A 14,031-nucleotide genomic window follows, 5' to 3' on the forward strand; every position below is an offset into this window, starting at 1 on the left:
GTTCTTTCATAAATCACTGTACCTAAATCCTCATCTCAAGGTCTACTTCTGGGGAACCTCATCTAAGGAGCTGGTTTATAGTCCCTGCTCAAAAATCCTTGGTTCCTTTTCCCCAGGACCCTCTCTCTCTCTCTGCCTCAGGTACCAGTAGGATTTGGGCACTCAAGTTAGCTAGCCTGGGCCCAGACCTCTCTGCCTTTTCCTGTGGTTCTTTCCATCTGACCCGTTCTCCCTGCTGACCCTCTGAGCGTGGCTGAGGGCTACTTCCCGGGAACCAGTGTGTGTGTGTGCTTGTGGTCCGTGAGGGTCAAGGTTTGAGCTTTATCCATTTGTGGCATCTGAAGACTCAGAAAAAGTAAAAAAATCTAGAAGCAGATAAAAAGATCTTTAAATCACTTTGGAGTCATAAGGCACCAGGGATGAGAAGGAGCAGGGAGAGACGTTTTACTTGTTATTTTTTTCCACGTCTACAGAGGATTACTCAAATTAACATTCCCACCTCACCTGGTTCTTGTGTCCAGAATAAATTCACATGGTGAAGCAACTAGGAAAAGGGGAGCGGGAGGATAACAGGAGATGAGCGGTCGGAAAGCAGGGTGAGCTATTAGTAGCACCACCTCATTTTTTACCTCCCACACACACTGGCTTTAGGATAGCACATGCTTGAGAAAAAATGATTAAAACAATTGCTCATGTGTGACAGAAAAGTCATTTCCATTTAGAAAAATATTTAAATCATGGGTTGGGGAGCATTCTCTGTCTCAGTTAATGATGGGTGAGAGGGTCGTTATATAAAGCATGTGATCAATATGTCATTTCCTGATTGAATTGCTGATATATCCTGGTGTTTGTAGGGGACACAGCCGAGACGACATCAGAGCGTGGGAAGGCCTTTAAGTCACGAAAATTGCATTTCAAGGGTACAATGTGGAATGGTATTAGCTTGTGTAATTTCTTTTTCTCTTATTTTGTTTACCATTTCAGATAGATGAGGCTGATGGTGGAAGAAATGAGATTTTTTTTTTCCTAGTGCTAGCTCCTATTTCTTCTCTCCACTCAGAGCTGAAATACCCACTCCCTCCAGAGATTTGTTTAAATACCACACAGATGAGCTTAATCTGTCCCTGTATTTAATCAGATCCATGAGAGCACGAATCTCTCCTCAACCAATAAACATGAGAAGCAATAAATGCCCAGATTTATCTCGGGGCAGGGGTGCGTGATGCTAAAGGCAATGGCACCTTTGACTTCTCTTTCTTCTAAGCATAGGAAATATGCCAGAGTTTTCTAAAGCTTTAATACACAAAAACTTGCCTTAAATGGCCCCCTCTTCATGATTGTAGGATGACCAGACCACAGAAAACTGAGAAACACACCCCATTCCCAGCCCCCTCACCCCCAATGACTTTCTACATCCTAAGGTAAAAATGTTTTTAAAATAAATTTAAACTCAGAAATGGTGAAATTTTTTGAGTGTGGTACAGACATTTTTATTAACATTGTAAATAGACAAACAACACAAATTTGTGACTACATCAAAGGAATTACATTAGTAATACAAAACCAAAGCAGATTTCCAGTTAAATATAGGAAAACTTATGGGTCAATTGGAACCACTCAACCAGCGTCCCTCACCAGACTTCCTTGCCACATCGTCCTTGACTGGGGAATTTGTACAGGAAGAGGAAATTCAAGTTGAAACAGAAGGAGAAAATAACCTACAGACTTGTTTTTCTGTGTCTTTTCCCTTGAAGCTTGAATAACACCAAGTGGTAGCACATATTAAAGGGAAACTATTTCATTAAAAATATTTTATAAACTGTCCCACCCCCACTATGTACACACATACTTATTTAAAATTTGGAGAGGGGTAAATTGATCATTTAGAGGGTAAAATTATTCAAATGAAATAATTTGTGAGACTTTTAAAAAAGATAAATTTAAAAGCATAGCTCAAATATCAAGCATCCAAATAGCTCCCTCCCCGCAACAACTTCACATCCCAAAGCCATCAATCAAAGATTAAAGGTAACAACAATCCTGGAGTATTCCCTGATGATACAGTGCCTTTGAGTAAATTATAACATTCCAATTTTCCAGAAAGTCACGTAGGAAGAAAACAGCATGTCCAAAGGGAAGACCTGTGTGATCTACCAGGTTTATACAAGGAGCCAGAGAGCAGGAAAGAATTACTATTTTAGAAGTAGCTACAGATGAACCATCTTCTCTATGCACCCCCCTGTAAGAGAAGGCTGACAAGTAATCCTCTGCTTTCAATCACCCACTCTCACTGAAACCAAGCCAATAGAAAATGAGACTGAGTTGAAGCCCTTCCTTTTCTGCCACCTCTGGCCCCAAACCTTAATCCTCCTGTAAGGTAACAAAACCTGGAAACCAAAGTCCAAAGTAAGGGACACAGAATTTGGAGTTTCTTGTTTGTTTGTTTGCTTTTTCTCCTTAATTTTGATGTTTTCTTTCTATTTGCAGATTTGTCTAATTTCTTACTCGCAGAAAAAGTCAATATCCTGGAACAGAAACAAAAGGAAAAAGAGAATGAACTGAGAGGTGGGGCCAGAAAACAGATGTAGATTCTTTATTTAAAATCATACATAATCAAAGGTTAATTTGGACTTAAAATAAGTAAAGGTTGAAACCCAAAGATTATGACATAATTATCACTTTAAAGTAAAATTACTTAAAATGAAGGTTCTCAAATACACTTTAATGAATGGTTATTTGACACATTCAAGTTCAATGCTAACAGGCGATGACAAATGAGTCCCATTTGGTTAGGTTGGGCAATGTTTTGAAATTATTTGGCTTCAAAATAACCACCTTACAAAGTAGCTCTAAGGGGATCTTTTATTTCTGTCCTGGCTTTACAAGACCCCAGGGCATTGGAAAGAGTGTAATTTATTTTTTCATACATAAGTGGAATCTATCTACCACAAAAATAAGGTATTCAAAGATTTTCCCAGAATGTATTGATTTTATTAAATACAGGTGATATATTTTTCCCCCAGCCCAAGTCTTTAGCAAATAAATATGTGACCATCAGTAAGAGTCAGATGATACTATTTTGGTTTCTTTCTTTGTGACATGAATTACTTTCAACTAAAACAAAAGGGAGGGGGAGGTCAATGGAGAAAGTTCAATACTCTTTCAACCTTGATAGTAGGTATGGATACTCTCCCAAACCTCTCTGTCTCAGAAGTCACCATGGGAACCTGGGGCTTTGCTCCATATATGTTGTGAGTTACATGATGCATGTTAAACACCAGCCTGCATTATGCCAAGAACTGAGTCTTTCTCTGGCCACTTCTGAGACACTTACCGTGGTCGGGACTTCCTTGGTGGCTTCCTGGTACACGTGTTGCTCCTCCACCAAGTTTCTGGGAAAATAACCCACCATTCCCATCTCGTCCTCATGGTCATCACCATACACCTGTGTCGAAAAATGGACTAGTCAGGGGAAAGCAGATGAGAGTCTCCAGAAACCCTCAGGCATTCCCTTTGCTGTTAGTGAGGATGACATAACTGCCAATGCCTTGCATTTCACTCTGGATTCTGGGGGCTCAGACTTAAATTTTAAGTTCACTTATAGAATTAAGTCAACCCACAGAAGTTGTGTATCTATTCTTCTGTGGCCCAGTCTCTTACTGGTCTCACTACTTTAGTGATTCCTTTATTTTCTGCAATCTTGTGAGCTGCCTGAAATTATTTTGGAATTATAAATAAATAAAGTCAGTAAATTTTTAAAAGTAAACTTTTATGTTAAAGGACTTGCATTTCTCAGTTTTTAAAAATTTAAATGAACAGATACTTGAGTGAATTTAAGATTTAATTCTTCATTGCCTGAGAATCTATCTGTGGCACTACCGATGAGGACAGTAAATCAGTCCTGCTTTACCCATCCCCAGGGCCCATATTACACATTTAACTAAAAAAAAAAAAAAAAAAAAAAAGGCAGATTCTTTGGAATTAAAGAGGGGGCTAAAGTTTCCTTAAAAATATTGAAACATAGACCGACTGCTAACATACATACCTTTACTTGGCTAATCCAAGTAACTTTTAATAAGTTTCAGACTCTTTGGGAGGCTCAAGTTCCCATGTATCTGACTAGTTTTTCTTGCAAAAACATCACATAAGCCTGCATTTGGTTCTGTTATAAAATTGTCATTGGTTCTTCAAAATACCATAAAAACAAATATACATGAATTTTTGTACTTGCATCTACAATCTCTACATTGTTCTTAACAGCCAGTTTTAAACATGTAAAATGCATTGAAGATAGGTAATAGAGAAAAAAATTAAGAGCAACATATGTCAAGATGTGTGTATATTTTCAAAAATCTCATCTTACACTGCCAGCCCAAAATTCTCCAGCTTCATTTTCTTTTACCAGCTTTGAGTAAACATATATCTGCTGCCCTTTTTTAACGTTAATGAATCTACAGTCTGGGGCACTGTAATCTTCTTGAGCTCTGGCCAGAGAAATAGTATCTGAAAGGAAAAACGAAACAAAACATTGAATGACTACCTTTTTGGCTCCTAAATTTTAAAACAGCAAAAAGGCAGAGCACATCAGAAAACTAGGAGATCAGAGTGACTAATACCTCCCCATTCACAGCTTCTGGTCAGTTCAAAGGGAGTAAGAAATACAAAGCATTAAAGCTGCATCCAACAGAATCTTAGCCACGCAAATTTTCTATGGTTAACTCTCTAGAGATACAGACCATGATAAAACAATGCCAATCAAACATACACTTCAAGAAGATTCACTTCAAAGAACAATCAGATTTTGTGCTGTTAGTGGATAGTTTTTCAATTATTTAATAACAATATAATAAAAGTCATTTAAAAAGTCCTTACAGACACACTCTTCATCTGCACAGAGCTTCTTGGAAGCAAGTTTGTCCATGAATATTCCATGCACGGTGCCTACGGCCATAAGACCGGGAAGGAAAAGTAACAATAGTCTTGCCATCGCCTTCTTTGCTGCTTATGCTATCGCCCTTTGAGTGGAAGTGGAAACTGACTTCAGTGGTTCCTGTCTTTTATGTGAAAGCCAGACATCTGGGTAAATCCCCCCGGCCAATGGGATGGTGCCTCTGCTTTCATAACAGCTACTGGGCTCCAGGGGCTACTTAGCATCTGATTTTCCAAAGAGACTCAAGTTCTATGTCTTTTTTTTTCTTTTATACACAAATGATTTCCAACTGGTCCATCATTGTTAAAGCCACTTTGGTTATGGTTTACTGCATCAGCAGGGCATTGTTGGAAAAACTCGGAGAATTTTAAATCTTTTTAAAAAAATTTAGTTCAATTCTCATATTCTTTCGACCTCTGAGCAAAAATGTGCTAACTGTAGGAATCTGTTGAAAATGTGAGAGCTACATCTTTGGTCCAAAGGATTTTGATTTAAACAAATCCAATTGACTATCTGGGTTTATATAATAGGTAAACAAAAGGATGCTGGAGTTTAGAAGTCATCCTATATAATAAAAGAGTAATATGCAAATTAACTACCACTCTGCTACACCCACAAGCCATGCCCACCAGCCAATCAGGAGCAAGTATGCAAATTAACCCAACCAAGATGGCTGTGGCCACCGAGAGAGCAGGAGGGAGGCTTGGGTTTCCCCAGTGATGGAGGAAGCCAAGCTTTCCGCCTGCCCTGGCCCACCCAGGCCTCCGCTTAAGGCTACAAAGTTTCAATTATAGAGGATAAATAAATCCCCTGCCACCATGGAGCAAGCAGAAGGCTTGGCTCCGCTCCAGGCTACAAAGTTTCAATTGTAGAAGGTAAATAAATCCCAGATACCAGGGCCTCTGCTTGGGTCGTCGGGGGGAGTGGCTGGCCTGCAAACCACCACAGGCCCCTTGCCCAGGCCGCCCCACACCCCAAGGGAACCCTCACCCTGATCCGGGACACCCTTTAGGGCAGACCAGCTGGCCCCCACCCATGCACCAGGCCTCTATTCTATCTAATAAAAGAGTAATATGCAGATTGACCATCACTGCAACACACAAGATGGCTGCCCCCATGTGGACACAAGATGACCACCACAAGATGGCCAGCAGGAGAGGGCAGTTGGGAGGGACCAGACCTGCAACGGAGGGCAGTTGGGGGCGATCAAGCCTGCAGGAGAGGGCAGTTAGGGGTGACCAGGCTGGCAGAGGAGGGAAGTTGGGGGCAAACAGGCTGGCAGGGGAGCAGTTAGACATCAATCAGGCTGGCAGGGGATTTGTTAGGGGGTGATCAGGTTGGCAGGCAGAAGCAGTTAGGGGCAATTAGGAAGGCAGGCAGGTGAGCATTTGGGAGCCAGCAGTCCTGGATTGTGAGACAGATGTCCGACTGCCCGTTTAGACACGATCCCAGATTGGGTCTAAACGGGCAGTCGGACATCCCTTGAGGGGTCCCAGATTGGAGAGGGTGCAGGCTGGGCTGAGGGACACCCTTCCCTCCCCCCCCCCCCCCGTGCACGAATTTCGAGCACCGGGCCTCTAGTTCATATTAGGATTCTTAGAAATTGTGTCTGTCTTGGGACGGACATGGATTGTAGCACAGGAGTCACATTCAGACCCTACTAATGGGAAAAGGAAGAGATGGGTGGGTTGGAAAAATGGAACAATCTTTTCTCCACCTACTTTATCTGAGACTTTTGAAAGTTAGTCTCAAAATGTTTAGGATTATGGACCCTAAAGAAGGGAGCAAAGCTAGAGGTTTGTGTTACCACTCCCACCCCTTCTGTGCTCCAGGGCATCTTTCCCATGGAAAGTGTGGCACAGCTGGAAGCCACCACAGTTGAAGCACAATACCTAGCTCCATCTATTCAACAAATTTACTAAGTACCTACCTTGTGCCAGGCACTGTTGTAGACACTAGAGACATAGGAGTGAATAAAAGAGTCTCTAGTCCAGGGGTCCTCAAACTTTTTAAACAGGGGGCCAGTTCACTGTCCCTCAGACCGTTGGAGGGCTGGACTATAGTTTAAAAAAAACTATGAACAAATTCCTATGCACACTGCACATATCTTATTTTGAAGTAAAAAAAACAAAACGGCAAAAACACCCGCATGTGGCCCGCGGGCCATAGTTTGAGGACGCCTGCTCTAGTCCCACAGATTTACTTTCTATTAGCAGAGACATACAGTAGGTTGCTAGTTTTATATAGTGTTTGGGGCTGGCATCTCTCCGATAAAGTGCCCTGCCCCATGGTTTATGGACTAGAGGTCCCTGTCAGGATGCCCCGCCCACTTGGTGGACCACCACGTTTCAGAGCATTGCCTCTCCGACCCAGCCCCCAAATGCAGTCACCTCAAAAAATGAAGGCCAACCATTCAACTTACAAATTAATTTTGTACAAAATAATTCTCCAAGGGAGAAACTGGAAAAAGCAAAATATATTTACAGTAGGATTTTAAAAATTGATTGATTGGTGTGTGTGTGTGTGAGTGTGTGTGTGTGTGTGTGTGTGTGTAGTAAAGTTTCCTTGTTTTGTTTGTGTGTGGACAGGGGGGCAGTGTGATTTTCAGGGGAGGATCTTTCATACAGCGGCCCCTGGTGTAGAAGCTTGTTTAATTAAATTTCTTCATTATAGATGAGGAAACTGAGGCCCAGTAAAGGCCAGGGCGGCCTTCTTAACTACACAGTCTAAAGACTGCCTAGCAGGATTGTGGTTCAGTGCTGTTTCCATACGTCTGCTCTCAAATTAGAAGTGGGATTTTGAATTCTTTATTTTCACATTCACTTCAAGAAAAGAATGAATTAGAAACCAGAATGCCAGTGCATTTTCCTTCCTCTAATTTAGGGATCTAAGAGGATCTCTGGGAAAAGTGAAGTATTATATCTTCTTAATCCTGATGGGGCAGCTGTTTTACAGACTGTTTACAGTCTCAAGCCAAAGCCTCAGCATAGGAGAGTTCAAAGACAATTGCCTTTTGAGTCACTTGAAGAAATGGAGACTGCGCAAAGTCAGATTGCCACACTGTATATAGGCTCCCCAAAGCAGAGAGACACGTTGAATAAAGCCACATCCAAGCCCTCACAACTCAGCAAATACAAAGCCCTTATTGGGCATTTGAAGGTGAAGAAGTAAAGAGATGTCAAGCCTTCTGAGTGTATCGTGGGCAGGCCTGGGATGCCTTAGCATTCTGAAGGGGGCAGAGACATGGTGATGACTAGAGAGAGGCCTCTATAAAATGTTGCTTGCAAATAGCAACTTCAACTTGCAATAATTCAGCAAGCAGTTGTGCCTGGCAGCCATGCTCGAGACACTGCTCATCTGGGGGTCCAGAAAATGGCTCTGTCCTGAGCTTGCTTACCTCCTTCCTCTGTATTTTCAGATGTATTCTCTGAGTCTTTAATCCCCATAAGACATTTTTTCCTAAATGGGCGTCTCCCTCTGGAGTTCGTAAAATGGAGACTGTGGCTCCCTTAGGGTCTAGAAATAGGCTTGGGCAAGTGAGTGGGGTGGAAGCCACCTCCTTCTCACAACCTGCAAGGCTCTGAGTGATCTGGCCTCTGCCCTTCTGAAGTCACCTCCTGTCACTCTCCCTCACTTGCTCTGTGCCTGCCATACCAGCTGCTCTCTGTCTTTTGAAAATGCTAAGCTCATTTCCACTTCAGACCTCTGAGTTTATTGCCTGGGATGCTTTCCCTCCAGTGAGTGACATTCAGGTCTCTGGCCAAGATGTCTCCACAGACAGACCAATTTACCAGACCACTTCCTGCACTCCAACCAATCTCTCCATCATGGGACCATGACAAGCTGCCCGGTCACATTGATCGCATGTGGCATGCCTTTTTTATTTACTTGGTGGTGTTTTGTCCTCCAACGCTACAATCAAAGCTCCATGAGGTGGAGATCTTGTCTATCTTGCCCATCACTCTATAATTAGCGCTCAAAAATACTTAGTACTCATAAATAGGTATTCATTGAATAAATGTGTGAGTCCCCTGAAATAGTATGCTTAGGTGTATACATGCACATGTCCATTTTTTTTTTTTCTGGTGAAAGTCCCTAGGTTTTATCATATTTAAAAAAAGGCTCATTCTTCCAAAATTAATATTCACTGACTAAATTATTAGGGCAGAGACTCAGTGGTCTGGCCACCAAAGCATGGTCTGGAGACAAGCAACTTTGATATCACTTTATAGAAATAGTCTCTCTTACCTCACCCCAGACCTCCTAAATCTGAATCTACATTATGACAAGATATGCAAAGGGTTCATATGAACATTAAAGCTTGAGAAGAATTGCTAAAGGGCAAATTAAATAAAGAAAAATGTTTTAGCCAGAGCTCCAGATTCTTCATTAGGTCTTTGCTGGATACATTTTCCAAAGACAAAATGCTTATTAAATACCCAAACAGAAAATACTTCAAGCCTTAAAGTTTAAAATGGAGATGTGAGCCTTTCACAAATTTTCACTTTTATACTACCTTGTATTTATATAGACTTTGAAAAACACAATTTGAAAGAATGATTTAATCATTATAACATACTTGTAAGGTATGTTAGAAATCTACTTTGTTAGTTATTTCTTAACCTTGACTTACACTGGAACCACCCAGGAGCTTAAAAATGATTGATGAATGGGTTTCACCCTGGATTTAATTGATATGGAGTGTGGATTAGAAAATGTTTGAAAATGCTTCCCAGATGATTCTAATATGCCACCTGCAAGGGTTCTTGTCCCAGCATTACAAGGGGTTTCAGCAATCTGGAGAAAGGAGCTGATGCATAGATTAAGAAAGAGTCCATAGACAAAAGATAATTTTGAAAGGCATTGGGGGTCAGAGGAGCTTTAGCTAAAGGAGCTAAAGACTACCCCTTGACTCAGGACCCCATGCTATTTATTAACACAATTTGTCCTAAAGCAAGGTGGAGATAATACACTTCAAAGGGTAGGGCTTCAAAGGGTAGGGTTTACAGAAACATTGTCAGTTTGGGGAATAGCCTACAGCTGTTCAGGTGTTTGGATAACAGGAGGCAATAACATGCACAGTAAGAAAGCCTGAGCTGTCTGGCAGCAAACAATCCTGTTCAGGTTTGGGGGAAGTGCCTTTTAACCGTTACAACAGGTAAACTACATATGTGGCTCAGCCCTTGTTGAGTCCAAGCTTCACCAACATTTTGATGAAACTCTTGCAATTATGACATGTTGGAATTGGTTCCTGGCAGCAGCCAAAGTCAAAAGTCAAATTCAAAATTGAGAACCACTATATTAGATAGATAGCAACACTGTTCCCTCCAAATACTCCTAGACACTCCCACTCCCATAGATGGGTAAAGAAGGTCAGAAAAGCCTAATTTGATCACATCTTCTTCAAAGAATAATTAGCTCCTTTTTCCTTCCCTTCCCTCCCTCTTGAAGCCTTGCTTTCTAAAGTTTGATTACATACAGGGAGGTTGAGCAAGTCAGTAAATGCATTGAGGTTAATGGGACTGGTGGAAAGTTACAAATAAGGGGGAGGGCTAGAATAGATCTTCTCTATAAAATTAAGATCATGAGGGGCTCAGGCTGGGTTGGAGGGTATGGAGCTCTCTCTCAGACCCCACTTTGGCCCTTCCTCACTTGGCCCTGACCAGATGCGGTGCTGCAGGGCCTGGGTCTGGCTTGAGGGGCAGGCACCATGGTTCTGGTCGGACATGGGCAAGAAGCACAGGTCTTACAAAACAAACACCTGGCTGTACTAGGAACATGCAGAGAAGCCCTTGAAACTGGTCCTCCAAGTAGGAGGGAAAGATGTCAACAAGCTCTCCACCTGCAGCTCGGGGCACAACTCAAGCCTCTATGAGTCAAGAAGGATCATGACAAACACAAGGGCAGAACTCAGAAAAAGAGAAAGATGAGAAGCAAGCCCAAGGGAGAAAACACAGATGCGTGTGAAAGAGGATAAAAAGAAGCCAGATCGGGATCATGTGGAGAATGAGGCAGAAAAAGACCTTCAGGGCCAGGCCCCTGCAGGATTAGACTTGCCTCCTGAGAAGCCTCTCAAGCTCCTTAGCCAAACAAGTAGAACACACACCTCTTTGAATCAACTGCTGAGACAGTTGCAAATAAAAGACCCAAGTGCTTTCTTTTCATTTCCTGTGACTGACTTTATTGCTCCCAACTACTTCATGATCATTAACCACCCAATAGATTTTAGTACCATGAGAGAAAAGACCAAGAACAATGACTACCAGTCTACAGAACTGAAGGATAACTTCAAGCTTATGTGTACTGATGCTATGATTTACATCAAACCAGAGACCACTTATTATAAAGCTGCAACGAAGCTATTGCACTCAGGAGTGAACATTCTTAGCCAGGAGAGAATTCAGAGCCTGACGCAGAGCACAGATTTCATGGCAGATTTGCAGAAGAGTCGAAAGCAGGAAGACCGAACGGACACCCCACAGAGAGGGGAGGATGGCAGCTGCTGGTCACCAAAAGGGAGGACTCAGGCAAGATGGGAACACAAGCCTTTGAATCCCAAAGAGGAAAACAAAAAGAAAGACAAAAATGTGCTTGAAGGTAAAATTAAGAGCAATCATTTAGAAAGAGAGAGCAGGAGGGAAGTTGACCTGGTATCTTATTAATAGTCAAGTGTGAATTTGAAAGAAGAAAACCAGACGGAACAATGCTGGGACTTCACCCTGTGGATCCCATTGTAGGAGAAGGTGGCTAACGTGGCTACTGCCCCTGGAGACAGGACATGACCACTGGAAAGCTCCAGGCGGAATACTCTGCAGGGGTTCAAAGGAGATTAAAGGAACAAAGTAACTCTGGTGTTATACTTGAATTGCAGGCCCTACAGTTCTTATGCACCACGCCATGACTCCACATTTGCCAATATCAGCAGGGACAATTCTGATTTGATCTAGTCAACCTAAGGGAAAGACTAGATCTCTCCCAAGATTTCAGCAAAGACAAGTTTTTGGCCACATGTCAAGATTATCTATATGTCATGGCAGATACTTTATTGGATATTTTAACAAAAGGAGGACATTCTAGAACGCTGCAGAAGTTGGAGACGTTATTACCTGAAGGTGAAGGCCAGACTAGGACGCTCGACACAGCCAAAGAAATAGAGATTACAGAAATAGAGCCAGCCCAGAGGGTGGACTCCAGGAGTCAGCACTCGAAGCAGTAGCAAACTTTGGTGCTCCAGTGAACATTTTTTGACTGAAGAAGCTGGTGTTCCAGAGGAAACGATGTGAAAACCAAATTGCTCAGTGAGCTCCAGGGAGCCCAAAACAAGCGCCTGAGCACCAGACCCACTCCCAACATGATCTGTTTCCCATGCAGAGAAATGTATCTCACTGAGCAGTGACCAATAACCTTAAAGAACGTGCACAGCAAGTAACTCCAGGTAATGTCGTCAGCATGTACGGAGTTTGGAAAGCAATGGGCATTTCCATCCCCTACCCCATCGTGCAACACAGCCCAGTGGGTATAACGGATTTTGAAGAAAGCAAAAAGACTGATGTTGCTGAGTGTGGGCCTGATGGGATTTGATGCTAACTCGTATTTTATTATATATTATGGACATATTTCTTCATTCTTAACTTAGAAATGCTTTTCAGAAGCTATTGAATATATTATAAATTGTGTTCTTAAACTTTGGAACAATTAAGAGTATTTAAAATTTTTTTCTTTTTTAAATCAAATCTTTATTTTTTAAAGTATTTCATGTCCCCTTTTCCCCCCATTGGTCCCTTTTAGCCTGCCCCCGTCTCCAGCCCTTCACCACCCTATTGTCTATGTCCATGAGTTTTGCATATAGCATACAAGTTCTTTGATCTCTTCCCACCCACCTCCACTTTCCTTCTGAGATTCCAGTCTGGAACAATTAGTTTTAATGTTCCAGATACTGGGCCCTGTTACGTAATAAAGCTGAACCTGGGCCTAGGGGAAAAAAAAGATTGTGAAAGGTAAGGACAGGGTTAAGAAGCGACAGGAGACTAAAGAGAAATGACAACTACCTGCAACACATGAGCCTGAATTAGTTTCTTGAGCCATTATTGAGATATCAGCAACATTTGAATTAGGTTGGATAATATTGGATTGTTATTTCCTGATTTTGCTGATCCTATTTGTTATGTGGGAAATACACATTCAAGTATTTAAAGAATAATGAGGAATCAGGTCAATGCACTTTCAAATGGTTCAGAAACATTTATGAGAGCTCTGTGTACTATTTCTGTCACTTTCGTATCTATTGGAAATTATACCAAAATAAAAAGCTTCCAAAAGTAAATCAGATGTCACTCATCTACTCAAAATCTCTTAATATAGCAGTCGCCAACCTTTTGGACCTCACGGACCACCAGTGGTCTGCGGACCACCGGTTGGCAACTGCTGCTCCAAAGGTTTCCTTAAACCAGCAGTCGCCAACCTTTGGAATCTCACGGATCACCGGTTGGCGACCACCGTTCTAATAAAACATATCAAAGGTCCACATAAACTAAGTGAATGCTCATAGCCACTTCATTCACTTCAAAATGAATCCAAACGCCCATCCACTGACAAAACAAACTGCTGGTACATACAAAAGAGATGAACCTCAAAAGCATTCTACACAGGGCACAACTATAGTAACAGAAAGCTGGTCAGTGGTTATCGGGGGTTGGGGGAAAGACTGACTACACAGGGAGCTTTGAAGGGTGATGGAATACTCTACATCTTATAATTACACAGCTGTACATGATTGCCAAAACTCCAATTTGAACACTAAAATGGGTGAATTTTATTGTATGTAAATAACTCAATTTAAAAAATCATTCAATAGTTCTCCCATTTCACAGAGTATAAACAAACCCTTAAAAGGCCTACAAAAACCTCTTCTCCAATTCCCCCCCGACTCTTCCTCACATCACACCTTTCTACCTCCTCATCCAGCCACTCAAGGAGGGCCAGTCTGTGAAATGTTTTCTGTTCTGAGACAAGTTAAGAACATCTACTGAGCGTAAGCAGTTAGAAAATGTAATTAGCAACTAGCATTGCTGTAACATTGAAGAGCATGGTCCTTTTTCTAG

At 41.9% G+C, this 14,031-nt stretch overlaps 1 protein-coding gene and 1 pseudogene across 1 annotated transcript; one reads left to right on the forward strand and one right to left on the reverse strand.

Annotated features, from left to right (window-relative positions):
* Nucleotides 1-2,501: 2,501 nt before the first annotated feature.
* Nucleotides 2,502-4,987, reverse strand: OTOR (otoraplin). The gene is made up of 4 exons (XM_008141109.3): nt 4,873-4,987; nt 4,364-4,503; nt 3,335-3,445; nt 2,502-2,525 (listed from the first exon to the last, which is right to left on the reverse strand). Exons 1-4 carry the CDS (start codon nt 4,985-4,987, stop codon nt 2,502-2,504), a joined length of 390 nt encoding a protein of 129 aa, XP_008139331.1.
* Nucleotides 4,988-10,656: 5,669 nt separating this feature from the next.
* On the forward strand, nt 10,657-12,511 carry LOC103285863 (bromodomain-containing protein 7-like; annotated as a pseudogene).
* The last annotated feature ends 1,520 nt before the right edge of the window (nt 12,512-14,031 follow it).

This window comes from Eptesicus fuscus, chromosome 12 (genome assembly GCF_027574615.1).
Source record: "Eptesicus fuscus isolate TK198812 chromosome 12, DD_ASM_mEF_20220401, whole genome shotgun sequence".
In the NCBI taxonomy this organism is placed as follows: Eukaryota; Metazoa; Chordata; class Mammalia; order Chiroptera; family Vespertilionidae; genus Eptesicus; species Eptesicus fuscus.

Coding starts and splice junctions, on each gene's coding strand:
- OTOR (XM_008141109.3), bottom strand. CDS start 4,987: ATGGCAAGACTATTGTTACTTTTCCTTCCCGGTCTTATGGCCGTAGGC. Junction 4,504..4,872: donor TGCAGATGAAGAGTGTGTCT/GTAAGGACTTTT, acceptor TTTTCCTTTCAG/ATACTATTTCTCTGGCCAGA. Junction 2,526..3,334: donor CCAAGGAAGTCCCGACCACG/GTAAGTGTCTCA, acceptor TTTCTGTTCCAG/GATATTGACTTTTTCTGCGA.